At 44.3% G+C, this 14846-nt stretch overlaps 3 protein-coding genes across 3 annotated transcripts in view; all 3 read right to left on the reverse strand.

Annotated features, from left to right (window-relative positions):
• LOC110455645 (extensin-like) overlaps positions 1–3644 on the reverse strand; it is an 8740-nt gene extending 5096 nt beyond the window's left edge. The window contains exons 1-3 of the mRNA XM_021505891.1: positions 3637–3644; positions 2927–3005; positions 48–515 (exon numbers count right to left, since the gene is read on the reverse strand). Of these exons, the coding sequence (XP_021361566.1) occupies positions 48–515; positions 2927–3005; positions 3637–3644 (555 nt within the window). The remainder of the gene's footprint in view (positions 1–47; positions 516–2926; positions 3006–3636) is intronic.
• Positions 3645–12479: 8835 nt separating this feature from the next.
• LOC110455646 (vegetative cell wall protein gp1-like) lies at positions 12480–13406 on the reverse strand. Its single transcript, XM_021505893.1, has 2 exons — positions 13264–13406; positions 12480–13020 (listed from the first exon to the last, which is right to left on the reverse strand). The coding sequence occupies exons 1-2, from the start codon at positions 13404–13406 to the stop codon at positions 12480–12482; spliced, it is 684 nt and encodes a 227-aa protein (XP_021361568.1).
• A 964-nt stretch (positions 13407–14370) lies between these two features.
• The window catches only part of LOC110455647 (vegetative cell wall protein gp1-like), a gene marked incomplete at its 5' end in the record, with an annotated part of 5108 nt that continues 4632 nt past the window's right edge, over positions 14371–14846 (reverse strand). The window contains one exon of the mRNA XM_021505894.1: positions 14371–14838. Coding sequence (XP_021361569.1) covers positions 14371–14838 — 468 coding nt within the window. The remainder of the gene's footprint in view (positions 14839–14846) is intronic.

A 14846-nucleotide genomic window follows, 5' to 3' on the forward strand; every position in this document is an offset into this window, starting at 1 on the left:
AAGTGATGCTGGTGACTGTCGCTGGGTGGGGAGGTGGTGCTGATGACTGTCGCTGGGTAGTGAGGTGGGGCTGGTGACTGTCCCTGGTTGGGGATGTGGGGCTGGTGACTTTGGCTGGGTGGTGAGGTGGGACTGGTGACTGTCGCTGGGTGATGAGGTGGTGCTGATGACTGTCGCTGGGTGGTGAGGTGGGGCTGGTGACTGTCGCTGGGTGGATAGGTGGTGCTGGTGACTATCGCTGGCTGGGGAGGTGGGGCTGGTGACTGTCGCTGGGTGTAGCAAGGTGGGGCTGGGGACTGTCGCTGGGTGGAGCAAGGTGGGGCTGGTGACTGTCGCTGGGGGGAAAAGTGGTGCTGGTGACTGTCGTTGGGTGGGGGGGTTGGGCTGGTAACTGTCGGTTGTTGGTGAGGTGGGGCTGGTGACTTTGGCTGGGTGGGGAGGGTGGGCTTGTGACTGTTTTTGGGTGGTGAGTTGGGGCTGGTTAATTTGGCTAGGTGGCGAGATGGAGCTGGTGACTTTGGTTGGGTACAACAAGATACAAGATACAAGAAACTTTATTTAACGTCGCATACAGGTAAACAAAGGGAATTAGCTCTTGAGAGCTATTTTTGTGACAAACATATGTAAAAATAACAAAAACATATTATATTACAAGTAAAGGGAGATAATCACATATATTAATAAAAAAAAACCCAGTAATAATCATCACAGAAAAAGAAAGGATACATATCACAGATTTCTAAGTGATTGGGAGTCCCCTACCTACAAAGACCCCCGGGACATATATATAAAAATAGTGTTAATGTACGAAAAGCATTAAATGTGGTCACATATAAGTAGTATTCAAAATAGGTAAATAAAAGAGTTAAGGATCCTCGTCCCTCCGCCTAAAAATGTAATGAGGCATTTTTTTTCTTCTACGGCATAGCTATTGCATAACAAAATAATTTCTGAACAAAATCCCATATCTTGCGGGAGTTTCTTAAGATTTTTTGGGAAATTATGAAAAAAAATATTTGAAAATGAAACAAAATACATTTTATTTAATGCAACGATGGTTTATTAGAAATATAACACATGAAAAATAATAACAATGTCAATATTGTTGAACAAAACACAAAAAACTGAGTAATTCTCTAACAATAATACATTGTACTAAAACAAACAAAAATGCTCATTACATGAATCGATAAAATTCCTAGTGCCAATGCATCACGTTTAGGACAACGAAAATAAAGTATAGGTGACAAAAAATAAAAATCTTGCGGACTTGCTTATTATACAAAAAATTTAAAGATACAAAAAAACTAAACAAAAAAGAGAGACAACTCTTCCATTTGTACCAATAATAATTCTAAATCCCAAAAAGTCATATATACAATTTACAACATAAAATAGGGCACTTTAAATATAATACAGTGGGCAACCAATCAATAAAATTACTAAATAACCAATATAAAACAAATTGCACATTGTGTATGAATAACATTATAACAATGTACTTTACTGTGTCATAGCAAAAATGTCACAATGAACAACAATAACAAAGTTCCACATACTTTACACAATAATAATAAATTTCTACATAATGTACAAATAACATACTATATAGCATTAATACACTGTCATTATATATAGATAACAACAAATATTGTAGTTTAACAAATATCACACTATACAACAATAATAAACTTTTACATTATGTACAAATAACAACATACGATATAATGGTATAAAATATCACATTGTAAACATAACAATGTTGTATGTAATATAAAAAAACCTAACCCTAACTTGAAAAATAGGCATATTGGGCATATAATCCTGACTATTGTGATGTCGTGTGATACATTTACTTGTGTATAAAATACTTCACAGGCCAAAATGTCTCTCCTGTTGGCTATTGCACAACCGTAGCCTAGTACCGCATTCCTTACAACCTTTCTGGTCCAGATATTCAGATAACACCGCGAGTTCAAACACTCGTCTATCCTGCGAACAGGTTAAAAAGTTATTGGCGTAGTCGTGATCACTAGTACTGAACAACGGACATCGTTGTCGGCTCATCAGTAAAATTCCAGTAGTAGGGGCCTCAGTAGTCAGCGTCTCTTCAATCTGTGAAAGAGTGTCACTTTGTTTCGTCGCATAGTCGTGGTCTAGCAGTTGATATTGGACATCGTTGTTGTTATTATTATTGTCAGTTAATGCGTGTAGTTTATATCTAAAACGGCCGATTTGGCGTCGGGCTTGCATGTCGGCCATCACTGCCACGATGTTGTTTACATCGTTACGACAACTTTTTTGCCAACACTTTTGCGATTTGAGATTTTCAACGCAAGGGACACAACTCTGTAGTCGAAACGTTATTCAAACGAAATCTATTCAAGGGAAGATAACAACATTGTCAAAATGGTAATCAGGGGCAGTTGACTCTAACACTAAACAACGACAGTGGAATTCTTAGTGTTTTGCTCTGGCTGGGACGGGGATCCTTAATAGTGAATGAATACTTGTATATCATACAAGAATTACTTAGGACTTAGGATTAAAACACTATGAAGTGGAATATACATAAAATGCTAATATAGCAAAGAATAAAAATTGACAGAATATACACTATTACAGTGTGAATTAAACATGATACCGAAATCAATTAACAAAATTTATCAAGTTTTGTAAAAAAAAATATTTCATGGAATTAAAATAAAATAAGAATAGAATTAAAACAAATAAGAAATGAGATAAGACAATAACAGTATCAAACAATCCAAAATGTCAGGTGGCAGAGGTAACTAGGGCACAGTATGAAGTATCACTCTTTGCAGGTATTGCAAAGGCAGATGGGGCCATCCCAGGAATGGACCAGCCTCCTGAATTCTTTGAAGTTTTCAACTTTTCTGAAGTCATTTGGGAGACTGTTTCACACCCGGGCGGCCTCAAAAGCAAACGATTTATGTCCATACTTCACAATGTTGACCCTGGGCACCTCTGCAGTATTTTCTTTCCTGAAGTCATAATTAGACATCATAATATTTACAAGATTATGAATATATTCAGGAGAAATTTTGTTTATAATTTTAAAAACCTCACAACCCATTTCCTTCAGACGCCTTATATGATCCCTGTCGCTGTTGGTAATACTGGGTAAGTGTCTGAAGGATGAGTTCTGATCATTATGTATAAACCTTAAAGCTCTTTCTTGTATCTTTTCGAGCTTTCTGACACTCTTCATGGAACAAGAGTGCCAGACTTTAGGACAGTAGTTAAAATTTGAAACAATAAATGAATTATAAATTACAAGTCTACTTTGTTTGGTTAAAAAAACTCCCAATTCGCTCTAAAATGGACAATTGCCTTGAGGCTTTCCTACAAATTTCAGAGATATGACCTTCAAAGTTTAAAATTGAATCAAAGTTCACACCTAAAAGTTTGACAACACTGTCAGGAACAATATCTATTTCGCCAATACTAAAAGACTGTATAGCAACTACCGAACGTTTCCCTATACAAATGGCCTGGAATTTGTCAGGGTTTGCTTTCATCTGTAATGAAGTGACGTGGATATGGGGTGTGGTTGCTAAGGAAATCCGCCGTCTTGGATCTAATATGGCGCCCTAGCAACCCCCATGAACCTACGGCCCCATATCTACGTCACTTCTGCAATGCTTGACAGACCTGGGTTTTCTCTTTTCTTTTCTCCTATTTTTCTGCTTTTTTAATCATGTATTTTCATTTTCCTTAATAATCTTATGCATAAAACAAATCTAAAAACAACAAATAGTTACAAATGCGTTATTTACAATATAAAATCCACGGGATATTTACAATGTTTTCCAGTGTGGTATTAAACTAAGATGAACTTATTTTTCGTGTAGGAATTGAGTGGGTCGGTGCTGTAGCAGGTGGTATTGCGTCCTTGTTTGAACTAAAAATAATAGTTAACCAGTAGACAATTAACAATAACACATTAGCTAACGGTATAATAAAAGAATGAGGTAAGTGATTCTATTGACAATATACCTACAGGGTAGCGTGTAATACTGAATACTGGCCGCTTGCACGTCGTTGTCTATGCATTCTTTGGCGATGTTGTTTCCTAATGCGCTCCTTGTCGTTTGATATGTTTTGTCGTTCCTTCCTGTACATGTCTGCTTGCCATTGTATTAATTGGTGATGACGGAGGAAGTCGGATAGACTGTAGAAAAGTGTGTCGTCTGAACTTGTCAGAATCGTACGGGAAACTTTAGATGACGTCACGGTCGTCGAACGCGTCAGGCGCTCAAGTCGCAGAGGTTAGAACGTTAGCGTACGGGGTGTGTGGTCGCGGGCTCGATGTGCGTCGTTGTCATTTTTTTTTTTTTAAGAGGTTTGAGACTAAGGTAATATTAATAGATAAATAGATAAATAAATCAATATGAAAGAATGTATTTTGAGACTAAATTAAAACAAATACGAAATAATCTTTTTTGATGTAAAAATATGCAGATACTGCTGATTCTGTATTGTATTTTGTACTTGTTTTGTACACATTTGTCCATATTGTTTTTTGTCCTTATTTTGTACACATTCGTCCGTATTTGTCCACTTTTTGTACACTATTTGTCCACTTAAAGGCCCTAGTGGAAGGGGATGTGCAGACGTGGGTTCGATGCGCGTCGTTGTCATTTTTAATCTTTTTTTTTTTGTATAGAATCCTTCATACTATTATCGGAATGTTCGATTTGTAACGAGGTTTTTTTATTGGCTATTTTAAAACAAGTGTTATGATTGGTTATTAATTATAACAAGGCTTATGATTGGTTCATTTTTAGTCACAAAACTTGAAGGAAGCAATAAACTCTATGAATGCATTAAGTCTGCAGTCAATAAGATTCATATGATGTTGTCAAACTCTCCATACACTAGCCGTACGAGAGAAAGAAAATGTCGTCAAAACGGCAAAAAGATTACCTGAAGAAGATCTGGTACGATCCTAAACACGTTGCCGGTATTTCGGGCCATTCGAGTGTGTATGCGTTCGTCCGAAAAGAAGGAAAATTTAAGATCAGTCTTCAAAAGAGAACCGACTGGTTGCAGAATCAAGACCCCTACAGTGTCCGAAGACAGGTTCGAAAAAAGACATTAAAGAACACAACGAAGGCACGTGGTTCTTGCTCGTTGTCATAGATCATTTTTCGCGGTACGCTTGGGTTCTACCCCTGAAAAACAAGAAAGCCAGTACGGTGTTAGAAGCTTTTAAAACTATTTTCGACAAACGAAAACCAAACATCATAAGAACGGATCACGGAAAAGAGTTTGCGAATAAGTTATTTCAACAGTATTGTAAATCTGTAGGTGTTACGCACGTCTTAAGTCACAGCACTCATAAAGCTGCATTTGCCGAATCGTTTATAGGGAAGTTTAAAAATATTTTGTACAGATACTTTCATTCCAATCAGACGTTTAAGTTTACCGACGTGTTGGCCGATATCGTTCGTAGTTTTAACGGCAGGGTACATTCGGCACTGTACGGATTATTACCTAAAGAAGTAACGAAAGACAATCCTTACGAGGTCCTACGTAGAAAAGGCCAGCACATAAACGGTAAGAAAGGGCCTCGAACGAAGAGGAAATACAAATTTAAAAATGGCGATCAAGCGTGATTGAGTTATAAATCAGGTCAGTTTCGACGAGGATGGCAGCAGAAATGGACGAAGGAAATATTTGTAGTGACTCACAGATATTATCGAGGAGACATTCCCGTGTATAAAGTCGAAGAGTTCGACGGCGAACCGATACAGGGATCGTTTCACGAATACGAACTACAGAAAGTGCACCGAGACAGAGACACCAAGTGGAAAATCGAACAGATAATGAAAAAGAAGAAGGTAAAAGGGCAAACCCAAGTCCTCGTGAGATGGTTGGGATGGCCTAAGAAATTCGATTCTTGGATTGCCGAGGGGGACATGAAATAGTATATATTGAAGTCGTTAGTTTGAAAGCGAAAAAAAATCATTCCGTCGTCATGCCATACGCGTGTCCGGCATGGTCCAAATCGTACGCATCGAAAATTCTCTGCGGAAACACGTGGCGAGAAAACACTCTTATCTACGTAATCCTAGTCATCACGTCGTCATGCCTCACGCGTGTCCGGCATGTTCCAAATCGTTCACATTGTGAAATTCTCTGTGGAAACACGTAGCGAGAAAACACTCTTCTCTACGTAATCCTGGACTCGAATTACGGCGTTCGCCCGCGCAATTTAGCGAAAATACCTCAGTCGTTTCGTACGACTATAATCTACCGTACGAATTGATGTCTACGCCACTACACTTCTTACCGCCCGCATGCGAGGCCCATTTCTTTCCCTGGAAACATCCGTTCACGTGCATCATCGCGATTCCTACCGGAAGTGGAAACACGGAGTTCGTAAAACGCTTCCTGGCAAACGTCGATCACATGGTGACTCCTAAACCGGACAACGTCGTTTGGTGTTATAGAGAATACCAGACGTTGTACGGGTTCGTAGACGGCGTCAAGTTCGAACAAGGCCTACCGGACTTGAAGAGTTTCGATCCGACTCTCAAACACCTAGTCATCATCGACGATCTGATGATGGAAGCCGACGATTCCGTAGCTTCGCTGTTTACCAAGAAGAGTCATCACGGTAACATAAGCGTCATGTACGTGGTACAGAATCTATTTCACCAGACGAAGTATCACAGAAACATCAGTCTCAACCCCCATTAAATAGTGCTGATGAAACCCTCCAGAGAATCGTCGCAGATAAGACGTCTGTCTCAGCAAATGTTTGCGGGAGGGGGTACGCTATTACACGAAGCATATTCAGCAGCAGCGTCTAAACCTCACGGTTATTTACTCGTCGACTTGAAACAAGACACGCCGAAGAAGTTCAATTACGTTCGTTTGTTTTTCCAGGAGAATATCAAAAGGTGTATTCCGTTTAAACGTTTGAAAAAGAACCGGAAAAGGTATAAATATACTAGTATCGGTCAGTTCTCAGAAATCATCGGAATATTTTTCATGTTAGAATGACGTATGCTACGTCAAACATAGAAAAACACGCAAGAGAATTAGAGTTTTCGCGCTAAACCTAGCGTCAGAAAAGCGGTCGTAGAAAAAGCGGACAGAATTTAATTAATATCATCTGTGAATGCTCAAAAAACATCCTGCTAGGAAACGTACACTGTACGGGGAAACAACGATCGGCTCTTAAACGACATAAATCGGAACTCAGAAAGATCTTAAGAAAAAACCTAGCTATAAGTAAAAAGAAGAAAATCATTCAAAAGGGTGGATTTCTCACGGCTCTTTTAGTCCCGGTGGCGGCTACGTTCTTACCGGGACTCATTTCTAAAGTGGCTTCCATATTTCAATGAGAATCCGTCACGTGGTCATGTCTGGACGCGACCCAAACCGCCCGTCTCGACGTCCGTGATGTCGCTGAACGCCCTGGACGGAGAAATGAATAGGATGTTGGATAGGCTGGATATGGCGGACAGCCAGAAAGCGACGTTATACGATCAGCAACTTAGGAAATACGTCGATCGCTATAGATAATTCTTAGATAGGGACAGTACTACGAAGGCCCTGGCGCCTACCGAGGCCCCCGAGCCTCGGGTAGAATCAGCAAACGAAGTCGACCACATAGAACTCTAAAACTAAACTGTTGTTGGGAAGATTTAAAGACGTCATTCAATGGAACGACCGCGGCGAATTCGAATACAAAGGAAGCTCCGTGATTCCTGGATCGAATCTGGTGGATTTAGTCGGTAATGCCGCACGTCTGACCTCACTCAAACACGTGGCTTCCAAGGGTCTCGACGAATTCATGGGTACACTCAAACGCTCGAATGCACCCCAAAGTTGGATAAGCAATAAGACATACACCTCAAGAATGCAAAGACTGTCGTCCGCCACGCCGACTAGGAGAACCGCTAGAACTCCCGAGCGCACGCCCGAGTTACGTAATATACCCGAAACGTGGAGCAAAGACGAAGACGAAGACGAACAGCGGTTTTATCTCCTCGTTCCACACTCCGTCTACAGTGCAAAAACAACGAAGGTGGTCGCCTTATTAGTCAAGCGAGTCACCAAAACATCTATAAATGGGAACTCGCTTTCGTGGTTACTTACAAGAAATGTCGGAATCAGGCAGCGACGCTAGGTGGTCCGTGTTTGGCAAAAGAATACCAAAAGGAGAGATATTGTTTTTTTTCGTTCAAGTCTTCGTAGTGTTCACGGTAGGCGTAAGTTGTATAATCAACTTATCGTTTTCAAACGGACACACGGAGTTGTGGATCACTCTACTGAGCAGCAGTCTAGGTTACGTAATTCCAAATCCGTCCGTCAAACGCAGTCATAGATCACAAAGTTAGGCTTGACATTACCTAAGGCATGCACGTATACCTCACTCGGGCTTTAAGCGAAATGCTCGGTTTTAGAAACCAAGAATTCGCGGACGGAATGCACACGGCGGAATTCAATGGTGACGTTCGAAGAGGATTTTATTCTCTGTTCGCTTACTGTCCTCTCGTCGAATCGAGAATGGTCGGAGATACGAGAGCTCCACTACTACGCATCGTTCCGATAGAAGGAAAACCTGGCGACACGGTGTGTAAAGTATTCGATCCCGTACACTACGTACCTTTGCAACAGCGTCAATTTCAAGAAGTGAATCTCACGCTGAGAGACGACACGGGCGCACCCGTACCGTTCGAGACCGGCAAAGTAATGATGACGCTACATTTCAAAAGAAGACCCTCAGACTTTCCCTAAAGATGTTATATATACGATTTGAAACGACGGTAATCAACATTTCAAAAACTTTCAAGATGAGACATCCTCCATACAGAAGCGATCCTTACGTGTTCGATCGGTATTATCTCGATCAAGCCGGAAGCGGAAACAACGTTTTCGCCGGAAAATCGAATGCAGAGTGGTCACGGTCTTGGTTTGAAAACGGGTATGGAAATAGCAGGCGACGTCATAGACGGCAAGAATATCAAAACTGCAGCGTTGTCTAGGGCTCGCAACGCCGGAAGTGAATTGAGAAAGCGGGCGTTAGACAACGTTAGAGAAGGTCCGCCGGGACGACGTCGAAAATTAAAACGTAACAAAAAGAGAAGAGTCGACTATTTATATGATTAGGGGCAGAAAAGTGTATAAATAGAAATTATATGTAGCGATTTTCCGTTCGTCCGCGATTAAACTTCTCAGGGCATAAGTCATGTCGTTGTTCATCCGAATTCGTGCGAGCGCGCGAAATTCGAATTGGATCTGTTTGACGTACCTCCCAACCAGACGAGTGTCGAAGACGGCTACTGGCAACAGATCGGTACGGTGACGTCAGTCAACGACGGATGTCCGTACACGTTTAAGATATCTGGATCCGGAGAAGATTACCTAGACCTGGAGAACACAAACCTATTCGTGAAAGTCAAGTTGGTAAAGAAAGCCGACGGTATCGCCCTAGAAGATGATTCGAACGTAGCTCCGACGAATTTATTCTTGCATTCGCTGTTCAATAACGTGAGCGTCAGTCTAAACGAAAGGCTGGTGTCTCCGCCCGACAATGCCTATCCGTACAGAGCGTACATCGAAACCCTGTTAAGTTACGGGCCCGCAGCAAAAGACTCTCAACTGACAGGCGCCATGTGGTACAAAGACACCGCAGGTGAAATGGACACTCAGGGCGAGGAAAACTTGGGATACGTCGCGAGGAAAGCGATGACGGCAAGAAGTCGCACCGTCGATTTGATGGGGAAAATCCATGCACAAGAACGGTACTTAGTCAACAACGTCGACGTGGAAATAAACATGTCACGCAGTAAGGACGTGTTCTGTCTCAATGTAGCGGGCGATACGTTTAAAGCAGTCGTGCAAGATATCTGTCTGTAAGCAAGGAAAGTGCGTTTGAATCCGACCGTTCGCAAGAGCTATGGAAATAACTCCCGGCAAGTATCCGATACGGAGAATAGAAATGAAAGTGACGTCCGTGCCTCGAGGTAACATGGACTTTACCAAGGACAACCTGTTCATAGGACAGATGCCCAAGAGGATCGTCCTGGGTATGGTCGACACGGACGCGTTTAACGGTACCGCCAACAAAAATCCTTTCAATTTCAAACACCACAAGGTCGATTTCGTTAGTCTGAATGTGGACAGTAAACAAATTCCCGCCAAGCCATTACAGCCGGACTTCACGAACGGTCATTACGTACGTAGCTATATGAATCTCTATACTAGCACGGGTAAAATTTACCACGACGAGGGAAACAACGTGTCTCGAGAGGACACCAGGTTAATTGAGGCTTTGCTCAGGCCATAGGCCTCCTGCTTCCCGACCAACAAGTTATGAGGAAGACAGTCAAAAGCCTTGGATAGGTCCATCAGTATGGCAGCGACATACTCATGGTTGTGCAGGGCTCTACGCCAATCCTCAACAAGTCGCAACAGGATGGATTGACACCCAAATCCTGGTCGGAAGGCTGCAAGGAAAGGATGAAAAACATTACTAAAAAAAGCAGTCAGTTGATCACACATGGTTCTTTCAAAAAAAATCGATATACAAGGTATAATGCTGACTAGTAGGTAGTTTTGTTTATCTAAAATCAGGAACTAACTGTGCCTCCTTGAGTCTTCAAGGGAACACTGATCTATCAAAACAGTGGTAAATCATGTCGCTCAGAGGCACACTGAAGTCAGGGGAACTCTGATCTATCAAAACAGTGGTAAATCATGTCGCTCAGTGGCACACTGATGTCAAGGGAACTCTGATCTATCAAAACGGTGGTAAATCATGTCGCTCAGTGGCACACTGATGTCAGTACAACCGGCTCTAAGGAGTTTTGATGATATGCCATCGATACCAGTGGCCTTATTCGCCTTCACCTTAGATATAGCCTTTCAACCACGAAAGGAGAGACATGATTAAAACAAAACTTTGACTGATCATTATTGTGTGCCCTTATCTCTTTTAATATAGTTTCATCAGAAGAATCTTCTGTACCAATATCAGAAGCAAAATTTACATAAAAATTATTAAAAACATTGCCGACCTCTGTTTGATCACTGATAATGGCCTCATTTTCCTTTAAAATTACATTATTGCATTGTGCAGAACCCTTATTTGATAAAATTAGTTTAATGGTGGGCCAGAAATCTGTTGATTTGGGACCACCTGCACAGCGTTCGAAAAAATAGTTGCGCATAGATTGTTTACGTAATTTACACATACTTTCTATGGTTACGATATGCCTCCCAATTAGAGGCTGATTTGCAAACAGAATATTTGTAAAAAAGCATACGTTTCTTATACACAGCTTTACGCAAGTTTAAATTAAAAAATGGACACCTTTTCTGTTTTACTACTTTTTCTTTTACAGGAGCATGTTCATCAATAATGTCAGTGATAAGTTTTTCATGGGCCCAATAAATATCAACAACATCATCAAAAGCGATTTTACTAATATCATCACTGAAAGTTTTTTCATCAACATTTTTAAATTATCTATATTTCCTCTTTTCTTTCATAACTGGTTTACATTTCCCTTTAAAAACAGTCCCAATCATATGATGCCAGTCACTAAGACCACTGTTAAATGCAAACGTATTAAATAAAAAAAGATATACTGTTGCTTAAAATGACATCAACAGATGAGGGCTGCGAGTTTTTCATAAAACATGTTGGAGATTTAATTGTGTTTTTCATATCAAAGATGTCACAAATATTGGATAATATATTGTCATTTACGTTCATGTCAACATTTAAATCTCCAGGGAGGTGGGACTTGATAAAACACATGAGACCACCACCATGTCCAGTTCTATCTTTCCTAAAGCCCATGAAACTTGTTGTTTCAAAAAGGGCCCGATTGAACGAGTCGTTTAGTTTCGTCTCACCTACGATAAAGATGTAAGCTAGGCAATTATGTAACGCATCACTGAGTGCACTGAATTTGTAACGCAAACGGGTGGAGAGGTGGGGCTGGTAAATGTGTACGGATGGAGAAGTGGTGCGTATGACTTTGGCAGTGTGGAGTGGTGGTGCTGGTTACTGCCGCTGGGTGGGGAGGTGGGGCTGGTTAATTTGGCTGGATGGTAACTGGGGCTGGTGACTTTGGCCGGGTATTGAGGTGGGGCTAGTGACTTTGGCTTGTTGAAGAGCTTGTGCTGGTGGCTTTGGCTTTGTCGCGAGGTGGGGATGGTGACTTTTGCTGGGTGGAGAGGATGGGCTGGTGACGTTGGCTTGGTGGAGAGGCGAGGCTTGTTAATGTGAACGAGTGAAGTGGTGCTCATGAATTTTGCAGTGTGGAGTGGTGGTGCTGGTGACTTTCGCTAGGTAGAGAGGTGGAGCTGGTATATGTGGCTAGGCGGCGAGGTAGGGCTGGTGACTTTGACTTGGTGGAGAGGACAGGCTGGTGACTTTGGCTTGGTGGAGAGGTGAGGCTTGTCAATTTGAACGGGTGAAGTGGTGCTCATGGCTTTTGTAGTGTGGAGTGGTGGTGCTGGTTTATGTGGCTAGGTGGTGAGGTGGGGCTGGTGACTGTGGCTGGGAAAAGAGGTGGAGCTGGTGACTTTGGCTTGGTGGACAGGTTTGTTGAGCTGGTGACGTTGGCATGATGGTGAACTGGGGCTGGTGACTGTTGCCTGGTACCATTGAGGGTCTGGTGACTTTGGCTAGGTGGCGAGGTGGGGCTGGCGACTTTGGCTTGTTGACGAGCTTGTGCTGGGACTTTGGCTATGTGGCGAGCTGGGGATGGTGATTGTTGCTGGGTGGAGAGATGGGGCCGATGACTTTGGCTGGGTGGAGAGGAGGGGCTTGTGACTTTGGCTTGGTGATGAGGTGGGGCTGGTGACTTTGGGTGGGTGGAGAGGTGGGACTGGTGACTTTTGCTTGTTGACGAGCTTGTGCTGGGGACTTTGGCTATGTGGCGTGCTGGGGATGGTGAGTTTAACTGGGTAATGAGGTGTGGCTGGTGACTATGGCTGGATGTTGAGGTGGGATGGTTAATGTGGCTGGATGGTGAGGTACGGTTTATGACTACGGCTTGTTCGTGAGATGGGGCTGATGGCGTTGGCTTTGAAGAAAGGGGGAGCTTGTGACTTTGGCTGGATGGTGAACTGGGACTGATGGTGTTGGCTTTGTGGAGCGTTCGGGCTGGTTAATAGGGCTGGGTGGTGAGGGACGGTTTATGACTACGGCTTTTTTGTGGGGTGGGGCTGGTGACTGTCGCTGGGCGGCGAGGTGGTGCTGGTTACTTTCGCTTGGTGGAGGGGGGGCTGGTGACTTTGGCTGGATGGTGAACTGTGACTGATGGTTTTGGCTTTGTCGAGCGGTCGGGCTGGTTAATATGGCTGGGTCGTGAGGTGTTGGGTGGTGAGGTTTGCCTGGTGACTGTCATTGGTTGGGGAGGTGGTGCTGTTGACTGTCGCTGGGTGGCGAGGTGGTTCTGGTGACTTTCGCTTGGTGGGGGGGGTGCTGGTGACTGTCGCTGGGTGGGGGGGGGGGGCTGGTTTATGTGGCTAGGGGGGGAGGTGGGGCTGGTTAATTTGGCTGGATGGGAACTGGGGCTGGTGACTGTTGCCTGGTACCATTGAGGGGCTGGGGACTTTGGCTAGGTGGCGAGGTGGGGCTGGCGACTTTGGCTTGTTGACGAGCTTGTGCTGGATGGAGAAGTGGTGCGTATGACTTTGGCAGTGTGGAGTGGTGGTGCTGGTTACTTTCGCTTGGTGGGGGGGGGTGCTGGTGACTGTCGCTGGGTGGCGAGGTGGTTCTGGTGACTTTCGCTTGGTGGAGGGGGTGCTGGTGACTGTCGCTGGGCGGCGAGGTGGTGCTGGGGACTTTCGCTTGGTGGAGGGGGTGCTGGTGACTGGCGCTGGGTGGAGTGGGGGGGCTGGTTTATGTGGCAAGGGGGTGAGGTGGGGCTGGTGATTGTGGCTGGGAAAAGAGGGGGAGCTGGTGACTTTGGCTAGGTGGCGAGGTGGGGCTGGTGATTGTGGCTGGGGAAAGAGGGGGAGCTGGTGACTTTGACTTGGTGGACAGGTTTGTTGAGCTGGTGACGTTGGCATGATGGTGAACTGGGGCTTGTGACTGTTGCCTGGTACCATTGAGGGTCTGGTGACTTTGGCTAGGTGGCGAGGTGGGGCTGGAGACTTTGGCTTGTTGACGAGCTTGTGCTGGGACTTTGGCTAGGTGGCTAGCTGGGGATGGTGATTGTTGCTGGGGGGAGAGGGGGCCGATGACTTTGGTTATGTGGCGAGCTGGGGATGGTGAGTTTAAGGGGGTGATGAGCTGTGGCTGGGGACTATGGCTGGATGTTGGGGGGGGATGGGTAATGTGGCTGGGTGGGGAGGTACAGTTTATGACTACGGCTTTTTCGTGAGATGGGGCTGATGGCGTTTGCTTTGAAGAAAGGGGGAGCTGGTGACTTTGGCTGGATGGTGAACTGTGACTGATGGTTTTGGCTGTGTGGAGCGGTCGGGCTGGTTAATATGGCTGGGTGGTGAGGTGTTGGATGGTGAGGTTTGGCTGGTGACTGTCACTGGGTAGTGAGGTGGTGCTGTTGACTGTCGCTGGGTGGCGAGGTGGTGCTGGTGACTTTCGCTTGGTGGAGGGGGTGCTGGTGACTGTCGCTGGGTGGAGAGGTGTTGCTGGTGACTGTCGCTCGGTGGGAAGGTGGTGCTGGTGTCTGTCGCTGGGTGGGAAGGTGGTGCTGGTGTCTGTCGCTGGGTGGGGAGGTGGTGCTGGTGACTGTCGCTGGCTGGGAAGGTGGGGCTGGTGACTGTCGCCGGGTGGAGAGGTGGGGATGGTGACTGTCGCTGGGTGGGGAGGGGCTGGGTGG

This window comes from Mizuhopecten yessoensis, unplaced genomic scaffold (genome assembly GCF_002113885.1).
Source record: "Mizuhopecten yessoensis strain PY_sf001 unplaced genomic scaffold, ASM211388v2 scaffold8349, whole genome shotgun sequence".
NCBI classification, from domain to species: domain Eukaryota; kingdom Metazoa; phylum Mollusca; class Bivalvia; order Pectinida; family Pectinidae; genus Mizuhopecten; species Mizuhopecten yessoensis.